An 18,722-nucleotide genomic window follows, 5' to 3' on the forward strand; every position below is an offset into this window, starting at 1 on the left:
TTTACACTAGAGGGCTGTTTGCCACCATAGTTTGGGTTACTGCAAAAAGTAGAGAGGTTAGTTTCCATCGCCATGTATCAGGAAAAGAGAAAGACAGATGCTAGAAGACCAAGTGCAGAGGCAAGCAATAAATATTTTCTTTTTTGTTTTGTACTTCAATCAACAACAGCCAGACCCCAAAGCAGAGCGAGGAGAGGTCACTTAAGAGCACAGAGCAGGGGAGTACGGATGCCAGTCAAAGCATTTTAGTCAGCGCTCTTGGCCAGCTCACAGTTCCCGCTTATAAGGATAAGGCAGCACACACACACACACACACACACAGACACACAACACAAGTGAACAATGACAGACGTACAAACAGAATTCTGAGATCACCGTGTAAAACTAACAAAGGTCTGGTCTAATTAGTCTTTGCTTTCAAACATACTTCTACTTTCTATAAAATGTTTGCCCAAAACCATCTTGTGTGGTATTTGGGAGAGTGTGAATGTTAAGAAAAAACAACCTTAAATACAGATTTATCCTTTGTACCTTGTAATCTACTTCTAGGGAAATTCCATATTGACATGTTAGATAAAAAATAAAATGTACATGCTCCTGAGTCCTGGTACTAATAGCCCATTAAAAATCCATTATGTGGTTTACACATGATCTCACAACTCACTAACAATGGAGGCAAACATTGTAAGAGGTGAGCTGACTTTCAAATGGTAGATTAAAACAGCTTAAAAAAAGATGGACCTTTGCAGAAAGATCATCTGTTCACTCAAGAAAACCACACACACACACACACACACACACACACACACACACACACACACACACACACACACACACACACACACACACACACACACGAAGCTATAATTGCATACACACCTCTCAAACATGCTGTACAGTTCACACATCTTGTATGTTTCACACCTGCCATGCCCACATGCAAACGGCCACACTTTCACAAACTCTTTCTCACACCGTGTAGGTCTACTGAACACAGGTTGTGAAGCCAAGTTAACCCATTGACATTGATTAACAGGCTTAAACGTGCTTCTTAGTGTCTCAAAATGTATTAGATGTGCATAAACAGGCCTTCATGGCACATCAACATGTTAAACAACATCACAGACGTAGCTGGCATCGATAAAGTCATTACTTAACAGTGATAAACAAACTCTTATTCTTGTTTAGGGATGAGACACTGACAAAGCTCGTCCTTACCTGCACCAGGAAGATGATAAGGAAGTAGAAATTGGCAATTCTTCTAAACTGTTCAAACAGGTTCTTTGGTAGAAAGTTCCAAACTGTATACTGTGGGAAGAAAGAGACATGCATGTCAGTCACAGAGAAATCAAACAGGGTATTACAGTTTTTGGGTTTTGTATAAGTTTCCCATTCAGGCACTTAGGGAGGTTAAAGAAAGGCTTGGCAAGGGGAGAGAGATTAGAGGCATTCAATATTCACAGACTCTTGCATATGTGCATTCTGTCTGAGCTGAAGAGGGGGGAGAGGAAAAGCAACTTCAATAGCTTGGAGTCTCTGTTCTTTGTACTGCCTAGGGAGACGGCCCTTGGGGGGACCACAGGTATTCCATTGATTCAGATTAGTGATTTATCTCCTTAATTTGGCTACCCTTGAATGCAGCGCCAATGAACTTATCAGGTTGGTGAGTGTCTCTGTGCGTTTTGTTCTTTTTCAATTGGCCATAACTGCTGATACTATCGGGGCTGAAGTGACACTTTTATCTGCTTGAATCCCTGAGAGACGGCTCAACAATAACCTATTGGTAGCTTGGTGCCACACAACAAAGTACTAGGGTAAAAAGCACAAATACATGCTTACACACACACACACACACACACACACACACACACACACACACACACACACACACACACACACACAGTTTATGAAGGGGAATGTCTGCATGGGGATAGTGTTGAAATGCAGCGGCAGCAGAATGGCCCATCTCATTTTGCCAGAGAGAAAAGAGAGTGAAAGTAATGAGAAAAGGGGGGTGGCAGCAGCAAAGGGTGGTGGTGCAGTAGCAACTAGAGCAAGAGAGGAAAGGCGGAGATTGGTCATTGCGGGCTTTAAAAGCAGCAGGATGATGGAGAGCAGAGGCATGGAGAAGCATAAACACTACAGACGGGGTAATTAAAGGCTGTTTACCCTGACATACTGGCAGCAGCCTATTGATTGGCCCATCCTCACTGGGACCCTCTGCACCACTATAAATCCCATCCCGTCTTACTCGCAAACCGCTTCCTTCTCCTCATCACTTTCACCCTTCATATCAATAAACAAGCCAGCCAAGTACCTGCCACTGACACAGGACTGAGGGGTGAGATTTGGGTGAGCATGAAGAGTGTGTGGTCTATCAGAGCCCAGGGGGAAAACTACCAAATTGCCCACCCTGCCAATACATTAATAGCAGCCATGTATTTCACTGTCACAGACAGGGCTCCCCTGACACACAAATAATCGCCTTTCTGTGGGGAGCTAAGACAAGCCTGTGGAGAGGCAGGGGCGGAAGGAATAAACAAGGGAAGACACAGAATTGCTCAGGACTGTTCAGGAGTTCATTCCAAGTGTTAGAGAAGAGAAGATAAATGCCAGGAGGCAGGTGAAACAGAATACGCAGAGGAGCTGGGAAGCAAACAGAGGTGTATGAATTGTATCTTGGTGTATCGGCAGACTGAAGCCCTGGAATGCGTTTCTTACCTTGGAGGACACAATCCTGTTATCACAGAACTTGGGTGGGATGAAAGCCTCATTGTTGGAGGATGACCGATGACCAACATTGATAGTCCTACTGTCTACTCTTCTTTCATCGCCGCCAAGCTAGAGGACGAAGCAACGGAGGGAGGTGGAGATGGGAAGAGAAAGGAAACAGAGGACATGTTAGTAGGTCACAAAATGTCTCTTCACTTGAACAGAGATTAGACATTGAACGAGCTCAGTTAAATAAAAGCAAAAATGTAAAAAAGCTTATTATACAAGAATTACTTGAAGGTAAGCCAAAATGTGACCCACTATCTGCAGTATCGGGGGATGTAGAATAAATCAGTGAAAACAAAAGACTCGTTTTATGGTGCATTGTTATTTCAGGTGTAGCAAATCTACAATGATCTATTGTGGCCATATAAAGTCTCACAGTTTGGCCTAAGACTTTAAAGCATTGTTGAGCACAAGCCAATTAGTGAGAGTGGACAAAGAAAAGTCTGACATGGGTCAACGGGCCAAAATGGTGATTGTGCGAAGTCTATAACTTAATTTCTTCTCTCCCAGGTGATTACTCATCGATGATAAACGAGTCATAAATGTGGGCAGCCAGGAGAAAAATGCTGTGCTTAGATTTATGCGTTCAGCTGACTTGTCGTGATGCAGATGGCAGGGTGATATGTGTACACACACACGCATAAGTGCACACACACACGCTAGCCAAATGTCTGACAGAGGACAGACTTCAGGAGCTAAAGACATGGTGGACTCCCATCAACATGAGGTCAGGACATTCCTTTTCCATAAAAGGTAAGTAGGGTGAATCACAGAGCATGGAAGGGAAGCCAGGTCGCCGTCTTAACTTTACAAGAGTTCTCCTTATGTAAATGTCACAAACAGAATAAATGATTACCATAAAAGGAGCTCATTTAATTTTGCTTTTTTAATTTCAAATCAGTTTGCCACACTGCGTGGAGCTGATTGGGTTCATTCTTGTGTGTGTGAAATAACCTGAGGATGTAACCACACATAGGTTCCTAACTATAAGTGGACACATTTTTTTTTATCACTCAGAAAAAGGTTGCAATTGTGGGTAGGAAACAGGATTTCATGCAGATCAGTAATGTAGGAATATGTTTAATAAGGGCAGTAGTAATACCAATACAGATCCAGTATATCATATTGGTGCATCACTACCATTAAAATTCACTGTCAATAAATGTGGATCTTAAATTAATTCCAACTTGGCACAAGCACACACAAAGATATTTCTGTACTGGAGAGTGCAACCCAGAAAATGTGGCCTTCGCCCTTCTCTCAATGGGTTCAATTCCTATTGCTGACATCCCACACACAAGAAATCCTGAGGATTTCGGTGGACAGCCACAAGGGTCTGGAGGATCATGATAGCAACAAAGCCAGTATAATGGATCAGCCGGAGCTAATACACCCATGTCTCCTTCCACCTCTTCTTCTTCTTCTTTCTTATCGTCAAGCATGTTCCTTATCTCACCCTGCATGGAGACTATTCCCACCTCTTCCAAGTGTAAACTAACAGTCAATGAACATTTGTAAGATAATACAGTGGTAAACTGTACTAAAAATCAACTGCTATAAACGTTATCTGGATGGTCATTGTCACTCTCCTTAATTAAGCAAGGAAGTGTGGCTTTAAAGATCTGGAAAATCCCTTTTTGAGGAATCTTGAGGTCATATTAAAAATCTGAGGTTTTTCAGAAATAGTATAATAAGTGTGTCCGTCCTTCCGATCAACGAAGACTTTGGTTCATGAATGGCCTAATCATAACTCCATCAGCACTTTCCATCCATATCAAACATGCTCGACACCTGGCTGATTTTATTACTGCGGTCCATGAAATGGCGACAATGTGTGTCCCTGTGAATGACGAGAGTTATATCTGCTGATGTTACTAATTTAATAAGAATATGCATCTTTAAAAAGACAGAATTAAAATCTGATTTAAAATCAACCTCTCTATTTCTGTCATTTAAACCCATCTCTACTTTCAACCATAGAGAAAATTGGCAAATACTTGTTTGTGGAGAGAGAGAGAGCATAATTCTTTTTTCACAAGCTTGTCTACCTGCAAACAAGCTGCATCTTGTACGGTGCAATCCTGTGATATCAACTTGTATTCCAGTTGTCCCCTTGTTCCAGCGCCATGGTTTAAATTATTATGGGAAAATGGGACATGGCTTCCACTGAAGCGTCTCAGACACACTGAGGAATTTGAGTCAATATAACTTTAAGATATACCCCCCCCCCCCCCCCCCCATCAGCAAGTTCATGCATGCTTCGTGAATGAGTCCAAAGTATCCTTAGTGGACACTGTGTTTTAACGTGTGTGTTTTCAAAACTATCAATGCTTTTTATCCTCCGATAGTCAAAGACATCATCCTGAGTGAGGACCCTAACCCACCAGTTCTCAAATGTAGTTGTGCTCTCAGCTCAAGTATAAGGTGTGCAGCTATTACTGTGCCTGTAAATTATTAAGGTTATGCAGGCAGGGGATCTGCTTGATCTAAAACAAAGGCCGGCAACATGTGGGTTGAGAGGACAGATTACCATGAGCATCTGATCCTGGACAAGCGCCAGGAAACGTGTGAATTACGGCCACCTGGACAGCGAGTTGCCTAAAGTATGTTGGTGACAAGAGGTTAGATCAAAGAATAGCCTCAAACACTTGGAAGTTACTGTATGCATGTGGAGGTAGGGGGGGGGGGGGGGGGGGGGGAACACAGCCTACAGTCACGCAATGTTTATGCAATAATTTCACATTATTGCTCAAATAACACAAAATAAAGGCCAGATTCCGTATCTCAAGTCAGGAATGTTTCCCATCTTCTCTCCAGTCCCCGACTAGAGCATGGAGAATACAGACTTACATAATGCTCCCTCATGCATGAGCAGCCATGTTCACACCTCAGTATGACTGTCAAATCTACCAACCCCTACCCGCTCGGCACACACTGACACTCCTTCAGCAGCACCGGACGGACCTGGCTGCCAGAGGATGAAGGGAGAGAGTGGGAGGAAGAAAGAGTGCGAGAGAAAGGAAGTACAGCATCCAAGGACACAAGCACATCCAGGTTTTCTTTATCAAACAACAACCAGCCCTCAGGAAAATGAGTAAGCCAAGAACACCCCCATGGACTACTTTGTTCATTTATTTGAATCAGATGCAGCGTTTCTGGCAGTTATCCTCCCTCTGTGTACTCTGAGAAATGCCATCTACAAATGTACTAGCAACATTCCAGATATGCAATACACTGAACACGTTCACTTATAACATTAGGAGATTGTGTAGGTACAAAGGGCTGTGCACGTCAAATATAAAATGCAAGTAAGGAACAATTTACAAAACAAATTAGCCTCGAGTCAAAGGAGGTGCAAAAGTCTCTGTCTTGTACGCTTCAGGTCAGACAGTCAACAGTATTAGTTGGCTGGCATCCGCTACGGCCAATCCTTCACCTGTGCCCATCTCTTTAGGATTGATTATGCACACGAGCCATGCTAATGCACAGTTTCAAGGTCGCAGGTTTTCAGATAAATAAACACTACAGCAACACTGTTGCAACAACCTACATAAGAAAGCTCTGGGCCTCAGAGATTACTCTCAAAAAGAAATGTTGGAGGCACCTACACACACACACACACACACACACACACACACACACAATTCATGCTGAAAATGAGATTCTATATAAAATGAGGAAGTAGTCCATGCCCTGGGGTTCTAAAGATAAGAAAATAACGATTGAATGGCCATTGATTTAGTGGTGAATTCACTGTAAAATATAATGAGGGTCAGGCCGTGAGGCCCACTTCATTTTGGAGCAGCTACGTGATCGCAATGCTCATCTCAAAAATTGTGAGCCGAAGGCCAAACAAGAAATGCAAATGAAAGGAAAAATAGAATTGATTGTATTATCTATACCTCACTGTCAAAGTTCAAGTAAAGCCATTCAATGCCAATGATGTTAGCAAGTAAAGCAAAAGTGGCCAAGAAGAGTCAAGTGCCAGCATGTCAACAGCAAGCAGCAGATTCATCCTCGACGAAATTGCATCAGCAACTAAACGTGAGTGGAGATCAATATAGCAAACATCAAATTATCAAATTCAGCTGAGATGTAATTGCAGTCAGAAAAAAATGGTGCTTCAGAGAATTGAGTGTCTGAAATATTACATTAAATGATGTTTAAATTGTGAAATGAGCACAGGATTGGACTGGGGGGGGGGGGGTGGGGGGGATAGACTCCTCACAGAGTAGGGGGAATATAAGACTGCATTCAGCTGCTGCCAAACTCCCAATGGTGACTCGGGTCTGATGACAGTGCGTCCTGTCACACCATCACACTATTCAGTGACTATCGTGCTTTGTCACAATCTGCATGCTGTTAGCTGAACGCACACTGGGTAACCAGAACAGTACAAGGCCACATACACTGTATTACAATCCATCACAATGGGAACTGTCTGACAGCACAACCTTGTGAATCATAATTGTATATAATGTTTAAATGCAACTGACACTGTCATCAGAGATATGTTGATTCAACTCTGCTCTGGTGCTGTAGTCTGTGGTGATGTATAGGATTACATCATAATTCCCTTATATATGTAAATGAGGTCAACCAGCATACTGCAAGTCTTCAAATAGATCAATCATATTTTAAGTAAGGTAATATTTATTGAGGGGGTTAATGCATTCAGTTGCATTACATTGTACAGGTGTTTGTAGTTTCTAGTCCTAGAGCCTGAAAGATGCATCATCTGTGGCACCTCTGTGTAATGTAAGTAACCACAGTGCAATCCACCCTGTCAAATATAATCATCGTTAACTCCACTGTGGGAGATATAGGCATCGTGGAAGCTAAGTCGATGCATTATAAAGTAGGGCTGCAACTAACAAATTATGTTTGTCATCAATGAACCTGAGACTGATTTTCGCGATCGTTTATTTTAAGAAATGTCAGTAGAAATGCCCAACAAAAGATTTCAATGAGCAATTATATAAAAACTGAAAAAAGTAGCAATTCCAAACAATCGACCACACGTTTGGCATATTTGCTTGAAAAAAGACTTCAACGATGTATTAATTATCCAAATAGTTCCAAATCAGAAGTAAGACAGATGAGGTGGTATAAGGGAAAAACCTGCTATAATGAGACACTTGTTAGGATTATTCACATAATTCATGCCATAAATCACCCATACAGCTACTATTACGTACAGTGTTTCCCCTAGGTTTACTGCTTTGGAGGGGGGCTCACCGTGCGCGTGCGTTTCTATTTAGTTCTCCCCTCTCCTTCTTCCGCTCTGTAGGTGTGTGCGCACGTGTGTGTGTGTCAGCTGCGCACTGCCAAAGTTACTGTTTTCATTCATGAAGATCACCAAGATCTAAGAGGAATCTTTCAGTTCTGGTGATTACAGGTTGCCCTTGAATTTTAACCTCTTTTGATTTGGTCAAAGTATTATCACACATGACCCTCAGGTGACACAAACATGTGGGTTTCACAAGAATAAAGCCCCACATCCAGTTCCCTTTAACGTAGCTCTTTCTTTATTGACATAAACAGGTTGCTTTTTAGGGCCTGCAAGTCCGTAAGAGAGCAGACTGTAAGTGGCTCTGGCTCTTAGGACTGCTAGCAAAGTGTGTTTGCTTGCATCTTAAGTTGTTAAGCTTGGTGTCAAGGTTTAACTGAAGCGTGGCCCCGGCAGCAGACACGTGTATCTGCAGACAAGGAGTATTTGGTGTCAAGCAAGTTAAACTGACAAGCATCTCTAAGCAAGTAAAGATGCTTCCACGATGCGCAGAAGGAAAAAGGGCTAGTGACAGCAGGTGTGACATCGGCACGTGGAGTGTTATTTACCCCGACACAAATAGATTTTGAGGTCAAACTAAAAATCGATGCTGTAACTTATTGTTACAAAAGTGCTGAAGCAAATTGAAAGAAAGTAAGCCCAAAAGAATACAGTAAGTTAAAGCTTGTCTGCTTTTGTGGTTTGCAACTTGTGTACAGGGGGGATAAGAACACACACGCTCATTCGGTACGGAATGCAAGAGCTGTGCCATTAAGCTTTAAAAAAATAAAAAAATAATCCTCTCAGAAAATCTACTTAAACACATTTAATGAGGTGTGAGGGGAGCTGTGTGAAGAAGAGAGAGCACTGGGGAAATATGCTTGTACTTCTTTATGTCCTGCACATGTACTAACAACACTCTGAAACACACTGAGAACGACACATTCGTTGCTAAGTACATGTTCCCATTTGACCTCAGAATCCATTTCATGTCATTCTCTGCACAAAAATGAACCGAGCTGCAAGCAGTTTAATTTCTCATTCAGTTGTACGAGTATACGAGAAATGTGGGCTAAAGAGTGTGGGTGGCTCAGTCCTTGATCATATTCAACTGCTGCATCTAATCTACACCATCAGGTTTTATGATGCTCTCAGTTTAAGTGGATTCATCACAGGTCAACCTTATCTACCTCTTAATGCAGTACATATTTGCACTTTTTCCTCTCACCACGGCACATACAAGAAAGAAACCATAACAGGGAAAGCCCCCAAGAGCATGACATTTGTATAAGTCTATGTCTAAGAGAGTAAAGGAATGAATAAATGCCAGAGCAAAAATACCTAACCAGCAGTAAACCAATACAAGAAGTGTTGAAAGAGTAAAAACAGTCCAACTGCAACATACAGTTGCTATTATGACAGAACAGAGTTGAGTGATGAATGTTTTAATGCAAGAGGAGAGATGCATGCATTGAGTCAATGCTGTTAGTCACTGCAGTGCTCTATCTGGCACTCTCCTCTCTTTCATTCTCTCTCTTCTCAGCCCACTTCCCTATATTCTTGTAGCAAGCTCACTCTGTCTCACCAATTGTAACTCTTTCAGTTTTTATTACACGTCCAAGTGCTCATTGCATCGGCTGCAGAGAATCTACAGAGGCTACATTATCTTTTGAAGAAAATATAGACACATTAGCGTCAAAATGAAAGGTTTGTCACTGCAATGCCTTTAAGAAGTACTCACCTCTTTGTTGCAATTCTTGTGCAACAAACAAGTTCTTAATAAAGCTATTTCACACTGGCTAATACAAAGAGCCTGTGTTTTATTTAAGTGAACAGATGCTGAAGAATGATATTCAACAAATATTTAAAAATCACAGAAAAGCTCATTTAGTATAATTTAACAAGCTGATTCCATACTGCAGGACCATACCGTCTCCAGGGGAAATAATGTTAAATACCATTAACTACACCGGATCTTTAGGTTAGAATGAGACTTTCTTTTCATATTTTCCTTCCCAGCTTTAGTTTTACCTCTATGCAGTATCCAAGAAAGATCCTTAAAAGGTAGGCAACACATCATGAGTACATCTTCAAACTTGTTTCTAGGTTGACCATGCTTTGAGGCTGTCAAATCAAGGAAAAGCAGAGTCACATTACCCCATAGTGAATCCAGAACAGGTGTTACCTTCATCATGGATCCAGCAACACTTGGCCTATGGCATAGTCTACAGAGTCCATATCAGAGGCTACTCTCTCCTGTGCCCGCTGTTTGCACACAGTGATGAATAGCCCCACAGAGTAATAATAGCCCAACTTGAACCGAGGGCTGATCCTAAGGAGCTGTTGTGGATAGGCAAAGGCTCATTGTTCAACTAGCATCCCTGCAGCTGTACAAGACACAGAGAGTACTGTACCATGGGCTGGTACTGGCCTACATTACACTGTGTCCCTCGACAATGGGGAGGAGGGGAAACTCATCTGGACCTCGCACGGGGAGCTACTTCCTCAATCATTTGGTCGCCTCAAAAAGCCACAGACGGTATAGTTTAGACATATATTGTGCCAAATACTTTTGCAACACCTAGGGTCTACTGACAACTTTTGAGATGTGTAACTTCTACAAGCCATTGACATTTTGCACAATGTTAATACGAACTATGCGATTTACTGGTGGGAAACGTGTGGGCGCTGTTGACTATCTATCACAGCTATTGTTTGACACCAGAGAAAATTATTTTTAAAATGGGTGTAGACGTTACAACAGGAAATGTGTAAGTAAGTTAAGCCACTGCTGACAGAGGTCTATGGTCATTCGTGTAGCTGAGGCACATTGTTCCTCAAGATAGAACCTTACAGACTAAATAGAAGACTACACCGTAGCCTAAGCCTCACACCACGAACAGGTTTTCAGTAGGCAAGCTGGTTTATAGTCTTAAAGCATTCATTTACTGAGGCTTTGGTTTTGCTTTACAGATTACATGTTACTATTTCTCCAACTTGAACTTTGTCCCCATAGCCACCATCCTCCAAACAAGTTAGCTCAGTAAGTCCTGGAGAGAATGACAAAAGTGAATAGGGTTTTTAAATGGAGAAAACCTCGTCACTTTGTGCTTTGAGACCGGTAAAGTGAGCACATTTTGAGCAGCAGCCTAGTCACACTTTAATCTATAATTAAAGAGAATTTAAAGTAGCGAGGCCATAAATGGAGTATGGTTTTTCCAGCCAAGTGCACATACGCTCTGTACTCTGTTTTGTGTGCGCGTGTGCGACAAATCACCAGATTCAGCTACTTAGATGAAGGAGCATGATCCAGCTGCTTTTTCTCTGTAGTGTATGGGCAGTAATTTAACTAAACTGCAAAACACAATGGATTTTACATCCCCCCCCCCCCCCCCTCTCCCACCACCATGTCTGGCAGAGAGCCATGCAATACCAACAAAAAGGCATTTACAGTGCATCCTACTGCTGACAAGCTTTAAAAAATCTCCATCTCAGCTACTGCCCTACTGATGACATTATCTTTAATAATGTACTGTGCTACAGTGGCTGTAATTGCTATTCAATTAATTATCCTTAGACACTGCATACGGGGGCAACGGGTCTAATGACAAAAATCAATGTGGTTCTTTCCTGCAGATGGCATGGTTGATTTGGGGTTGGGTTTTCTCAGCAAAAGCGTTTCCTGCCAATGAACTGTGACCACATTAAAAAGACACATTTTTTCTCCTTATGATTGAGCTACACCGCATGCCTTGCTGGGAGTTTGTGGTGGAGATAATCATTGTAGTCTGTTGCTTAACCTAGGTGTTCAAACGATCGTGTGTGGGAGGGGGCATGTTCCATTAGAATGTCTTCCGGCGCTCGTTAAATCCTCACATGGACTTTGCTGTTCTTCTTCCTGTGTCAGCGAGTACCCTATCATCTCAGGTGACAATAAAAACCAGGGATGACAAAACATCACAGATGCTGGCGTCTCACCTCCTCCCTCCGTGCTCAGACACAGAGAGTGAGACATAGACAGGCAAAAAAAAAAAAAAAACATCCCCCCCCCCCACACACATCTCAGCATTCTCTTCACATCTCACTGCGAATGCTCTCTGGGTAATGCTAGAGCTGGAGCATGGCACAGAAAATCTCTGGATGAGCCTTTATACATATATGGATGATGAGGATGCATTTTGAGTGCCGCTAGCCTGGCGAGGATACGTGGGTCAGGAAAAGGAGGAACGATGTGAGGAGAATTCAAAATAAATGAAGCAACCTGAATTATTTAGAGGTACAAACTGAGAATTCAACCTAGCTTTTAAAAGGAAGTGGAAAATTGCCACAAAAAGCCATCCATGGTCCCCTTGTATCCAACCTAACCTGCCCACTCCAATGTGAACCACTACAGGAAGCCTGAAAAGAGTCTGTCCATTTGGTGGTCGAAAGAGATGGAGAGCTGCAAAGAGGCTACAGGTCCACCCCCTTGTTTCACTCCAGTTTCTCGAGTTTGAGTCACGCAGGGCTTTGCGTACTCCCCCACTATATTTCATCAGCACGCTATCCCACCGCCGGTTGTTTTTTCTTCTTTCACACTGCCTCCCTCCTCACACTAAATATATTTATTATATAGTGTTGCAGATGAGCTCCTTTGACTGGGTTTCCATTACTGGGCAGAGTGCAGGAGACCAGATGGAGACAGAGGAAGGAAGAGAAAGAAATCAGAGTAAGCAATTCTGTTCGCGAAGCCAATTCACGGTGCAAGACTAATGGCGGCAAAACTGAGCACAGCTCTAATCAATACACATCTCTCCTAATCAAACAGACCTGATAAATCAAATGGTCCCTTGTATGGTCTGTGGCCTTCAGATGGCACTCTTAACCTCACTGCTCACCCAAGAGCGACGACTCTGTTGGAGGACTCCAGCGTCTCATCGGTTAATAAAATCCCTTAATATGTCTCCAACAGGTGTTACTAGCCGACAGGAGTATAAACAAGCAAGACTGACCTGAATGCAATATTAAAAAAACACAATTTGGAGGATTATGCAGCATGGTAGGAAATGCTGCAAAACCAAAATACAGTAATGCAAAAAGCATCAGGTGCATTTGACATTGCCATGTATTTATAATTGCCCCAACACTTGCAGGTCAGATGGAAGTACTGTATCGTACAGCAGCAGGTACACAAACATCCTCTTTTATTGCAGAACTCAACATTAGCTTCCACTGGGACGAGTGATACTGGATAGTCTCAGAAAATATATTCAACCTTGTGTGCGTTTACGTTAGCACAAATGACCTTAATGGCGTGTGTAATCTGTGTGCATGGACTTAGTTGTGTTAGCGTGTACGTGCAGGCTTGTGTATACAGGTTGGTGTGTGCATCGCAGACCTGCGATTGCAGTGAGTTGACCTGAGAAACCGGTTTACAGCCCTGGGGCTTCCAAACACATTTGGCATTCCTTCAAAACAAACATAACAGCATCTCCTGCCAGGTAAAAGGATGTTTACTAGTGCTTGGGTCGAGTAGAGAGATCTGAGACTGGCAGGCCTCAGTGCATTAGCTAGCAGCGGGATGGACGGACTGAAGAGAGCTGCAGAGGAGGGCAGAAGGGTGAGAGAGAAGTCCTACTGAGAAGAGGAGGACCTGAGTAGAGGCAGGAAATATTTGAGACTTCACTACACGTGCCTTACAACACAACTGAGGCAACATGCTAGAGAGTTACGTGATGAACTCCCACCTCAAAAAGTGTACGTTAAAGCTTAGGCCACAAGAAAAAAAGAACAACACTCAGAGCATCAAAGGTGGATGTTGTATGTTATGGAAATAAATTGACTAGCTTAAATGTCAGGACATCACTGGAGTTCTTATGAATCAAAATCTAAACCACAGGGGAAAACTGTAGGATAGGATCTCTTCACCAGCTGCTTTAACATACTAAGTCAAAAGACATTAAGATGTTCATTATCATTTCAGACTAATCGTTTTGTAAATAAAGCGTCTAAAAGTAAAACATCATAAGAGGAAAGAAAAGCAGCACAACTTCACAACTAGAAGCTACAAGTAGAGCATGTTTGGATTGTTTTAAAATGACTAATTGTGTCAGCACTAATTTCTATTATTGTATCATCCGAACTAAAAGCAATTATGTTTGTGTCAAAGTGAGCATTTTCCCAAGTGCAGCTGTCGAGCTTCAGTTTACTTCATTATTAACTGAGCAGAAGAATATTTGCTACAGTACTACAGCAGAGTCAAAATATATACCAGAAACACGTGTGATTTCAAACAAGCATGAGAGTAGGAGGAGGCTTTTTGGTTACCATGGTGCAACAAAAAAAAAAAAAAAGATACTGAAGTGCTGCCTGTATGATGGTGTTTTCATGTGTCGGTGCTGTTCTCCTTGCAGTCAAGGCAGAGGCTCCCACAATGAATACTATCACATTTCCACCAGGCTCCACCTCTAACAGATCATACTGCTGCCTTCAAGGGCTCGAGCGAACATCAAAGGCAACTGTGTGATTTTGCATTCCTGTCAGAGCATTACAACCTCTGGAGCTTCCCCCCCTGATGAAAAGCCCAGCCCTACTTGCTCCCACAGCCATCTTTAATGATTTTCCAAAGACACACTCAGGGTTTAGTGGCACAGTGCATCATAGTGGGAGAGCCAAGTGAGACACGTGAAGCGTCCTCACTTCGTTTTGGTATGAGCCGACAACCCCCCCCCCCCTGTCTATCTGTTCTCCCGCTTCATGATGCACATGTACCCCCCGTGGGCAAGGAGAGGTGGTGTGAATCAGGTGGCAGAGAGCCGGAGCCTCAGATAACGGCACTGTGTGCATCAATGACAGTGTGGCTGGCTGCCCTGCACAAAATATTATTTACAGCTCACGCTGGAGAGAAATTACAGCAGCAATCCTCTCCAGAAGGAGGAAAATCAGCTGACCTGGCAACACTTAGAGAGAGGCCAGAAGGAGGGTCAGGCACTATAATTATTATATTGCTTCCCCTTATTCACTGTCAGTATCTATACTGCTCACATAGCCTGTGGGGGATTCAACCCACTGATGACAACAGGTTACTGGTGCATAAGAAGATGATAGAGAGGCAGTAAAGGCAGTTTAGCATGTATAAACGTGGCCTGGTAAGATAGTTACTCCACTTTCAACTATAGCCCACTCATGGATAATTAACGTATGAGAAAGGCAGTGAAACCATTGGATGAACTTTAAAAGGGTAAGCATTAAATAGACCAATCGTGAAATATGATGTCAAAGCAGTTCACGCTGGCAATATGCCAACTTCTTAAATTGAACAAATGGCGCAAAATAGGCTGCATATTGATTTTATTATTTTGTCAAAGCAATGTCAAAGATATTCTATTAAGAAATATACAAAGACACTGCAAAGCAAATCCCCAAAATCAAAAAAGTGATGCATTAAGCATGTTTAATGGCTGAAATAATGAAATCAATTCTTAAATGATCCATTAATCGATGCATCGGCTAATTGTTCCAACTCTAATGCAAGACACACAGGCTACAGAGGGAAAGACGTATCTTTGCAGGTCTTTGTGACTTTAAATAGAGTGTATATTTTTAGCTTTTGGGACCCCAGAGAAAAGCAGTCCAGGTCTCTGGAGACAGGTAGAGCTTCAGATCCAGGGCTGTTTTACATATAGGTGAGACCCACTGTACATTGTGTGATAAGGTTGTTAAGAAGATGACTTTACATGGCGGCATGTAAGACAACAATTCAAACATGTGACCTGAAAGCGTAGTTTTATGACTCTGAGTTTAGCTAACATCAACTTGCATCTGTCGTGACTTCCTGGCTGGCAGAGAACTTACCTAGCAGTTAGCTAACTGTTTCACTAACAACAGCAATGAAGTGGGACAACAGCTGTTTCGTGTTGCCAGGCAGTGTGAAGTAACAGTTTGTTCCAGGTTTCTCACGAAATTCCAGTAAAATGGGGAAAAGGAAACGACTGGGAAATGCCAGCTTACATTCTTTAAGGGCAGAATCACTGCAGTTAAAACGCTAGCAGGAGCAGCAGGATGTCATAAGCTAACAATGTGTTTGTGTGTATGTGTATGTGTGTGTGTGTGTGGTGGTGGATGCCAGACACACATACCAAACGGTTCAGTCTTCTCCGTAGCATCTTCTTCTGTTGATCTTCTGTGATATCGCAACACTGATGAACTCTTCTGATTCAACAGACGCCTCCGGGCTCTTGTTTCAGCTTCTCCGGGGAATAACTTTACATGTATGTTAGTTAACCTGCTAGCTCCTTAGCTATCTATCTTCTACTCTAACGTTAGTTCTAGCTATATGAAATGCCGCAGCGACGCTACATCGTTTCCATTTTGTTTGATTTCGGTATCTTCGCACCATTCGCATTCTCTCCCCCTGAATATTTTCCGCGTTGCGGTGTACTAGTCGCGCTTCCTTTTGCTGAAGGCTGAAACAGTCCCTGACATTTCTCTCTGTGCCCTGTTGCTTAGACTCGTACACATCATGTGTAGCTCTCGAGTCTGCCTCCTCATTGACTCACAAACTGCCAGAGACACACTAAAAACTAACTTCTCTCTTCAATCCCTGTGCACAGGTCGCCTCACCTCCCTGTCAAACAATTTTTTTTTTTTACTCCAGCGGCAACACAGCGGCAACCCACAGACGTTCCCACGTTCACAAGCTCCACCCGGGGAAGGTGCGGCGAGTTTCACACGCAGTGTGTTGTGGGTAATGTAGTCTGAATTCGAACTGAAACTACAATCTTTCCTATTTTCCTGAATGTTCTGTAGCAGAGAAGTGACAGTTTGTGATTGCGCTTCAAGGATCATTGATCATTGAATAAAACCTTTATATACATTTCTTTTTTATAGAAAAGAGGAGTGACAGCCCATTCCTTGCAATAGAAAGATGGATAATAAGCTTTTCATGGATATTATACAAATATCCCAGCAGCTATTATTGGAATATATATATATATACAACAGATAATATGTTATGAATAACTTAACATACGCAAACACATTACATACAATAAAGTTATATTACACTGCAGCTTGTAGAAATATTACTATAATTATTCCTCAACAATAATGTTTTCCATGAAATTAGGAGGTCCATTTTAGATGAAGTTTCAACATAAAACCTCATACAGCTGATGCTTTTTGAAAAACCTCTTGCACAAGTGTTAACATGAAGTTTATATGTCCAAATGTTACTTGCAAGTCTTGAAGTAAGTGCTCTGCAAATTGGTAAATTATGTATTAGAATCAAAACTTGTGATTATAACGGTCTTGATTTTAAATGATTTGCATGGTATGAGTATGAGAAGTGTTTTGTGCTTTCACGTGTAACCGCTTTAACGCTGGCATCTTTCTAGTTTCGGAGGCCAAGTTCTAAAAAAAAAAAAGCAAATAACATTAATAGTAATCAGTACAAAAAACACATTTTAAAAGATCATTCCATGAATTTATGTAAATTTGATTTGAGACTGAAAAAGGATTATCTTGATTTATGAGCTCTCACATTAGAAGTTCTTGGTTCGTAGGAATTTGATCAGCCAACACGGACCATTAATTGCTCTCCGGCTCAAAAATCTAAGCTCTAACAGCCCATGTATGCTTTTAAAAAGTAAACGTTAACATGGTAAAAAATTATGTAATATGATCTTTTTGTTTGGGAATAATCTTGGCCTCTGCATTTTGCAGTGTTTGTTTGAGTAAATGCTATTAAGCAGGTGAAACTATCGTTACTAGCTCCCCCAAGAAAAAAGTGTGACGTTAGAATTTGAAATTTAATGATGCAAGTTTTAAACCTCTTTGCCTCAAATGGTCTCACTTCTTTCTTCTAGCGTTATATTGACAGAGAGAACCGCAGACTGAAAAGTTTCACTTCTGCTTTTATAGAAAACACATCTGTTTTTGTGTTTCGACTCCTGGTGTCATTAGTTATAATGTGCCGATTAAGTAAAACTTTGTGCAAACGTTCAAGCAAAGAAAAGCCCAATAAGCAGAAATCCTGTCAAACAAGGATGAGGTTAACAATGTCTTAGTTCTTGGTATGCATCATCAAAGGCCACGCAACAATTCCACATTGGTCACTTATGCAATGTAATAACAAAATGGTGCTCAAGCATGCCGTAGGTCACAAACACAAACAGAACTCTTATACTGTTGTTGTTCTCAGAGGCTCATTTGTGTCATTTGTGTCACAGCATGAGTGACCCTGGCAGCTATTTGCCTGTGGCTACAAGTTTGCATTTTTTTTTGCCTCAGTGACGTCTTTCCTGTAAATGGAATGTGGTCATTTTAAAAACTAGGACTCGGAGAGAAAGAGAAGAAATGTAGTTAAGTTGCAACATACATAGATATTTGAGGCCACCATGATGTGTGTCTCTCTGTGTTGGTGTGTACAGTAGTTCTGAACCACAATGGGTAATCACATCTATGTCTATGTGGATTATGGTTTATATTGAGTGGAAACTTTTATTGGTCAACCCTGAAAAGAAAACACCTTTTTTTTTTGTCCGAAAATGAAACAAATTCACCTTCAAATTATTATTAGCAGAGAATTCAGAAACAAGACTCCCTCTTTATGAGTTCTACTGAGTAGATATGTCTTTAAAGGTTTTAAGTTTTGGAAGTTTTCACATAAACAGCAAACCGAAACCTCTCAGCTAGC

The 18,722-nt window shown here is 41.8% G+C and overlaps 1 protein-coding gene across 11 annotated transcripts in view; it reads right to left on the minus strand.

Annotated features, from left to right (window-relative positions):
• The window catches only part of atp11c (ATPase phospholipid transporting 11C (ATP11C blood group)), a 39,833-nt gene extending 23,118 nt beyond the window's left edge, over positions 1–16,715 (minus strand). For 10 of the 11 annotated variants that reach the window (XM_029442075.1, XM_029442074.1, XM_029442069.1 and 7 more), the window contains exons 1-3: positions 16,165–16,715; positions 2,722–2,841; positions 1,219–1,308 (exon numbers count right to left, since the gene is read on the minus strand). In XM_029442075.1, coding sequence (XP_029297935.1) covers positions 1,219–1,308; positions 2,722–2,841; positions 16,165–16,191 — 237 coding nt within the window. In that variant the 5' untranslated portion in view covers positions 16,192–16,715. Of the gene's footprint in view, positions 1–1,218; positions 1,309–2,721; positions 2,842–10,232; positions 10,358–16,164 lie in introns of those variants that run through there. The other variant, XM_029442073.1, reaches the window with a different exon arrangement.
• Positions 16,716–18,722: the final 2,007 nt, after the last annotated feature.

The sequence above is a fragment of the Cottoperca gobio genome, chromosome 10 (genome assembly GCF_900634415.1).
Source record: "Cottoperca gobio chromosome 10, fCotGob3.1, whole genome shotgun sequence".
Lineage (NCBI taxonomy): Eukaryota > Metazoa > Chordata > Actinopteri > Perciformes > Bovichtidae > Cottoperca > Cottoperca gobio.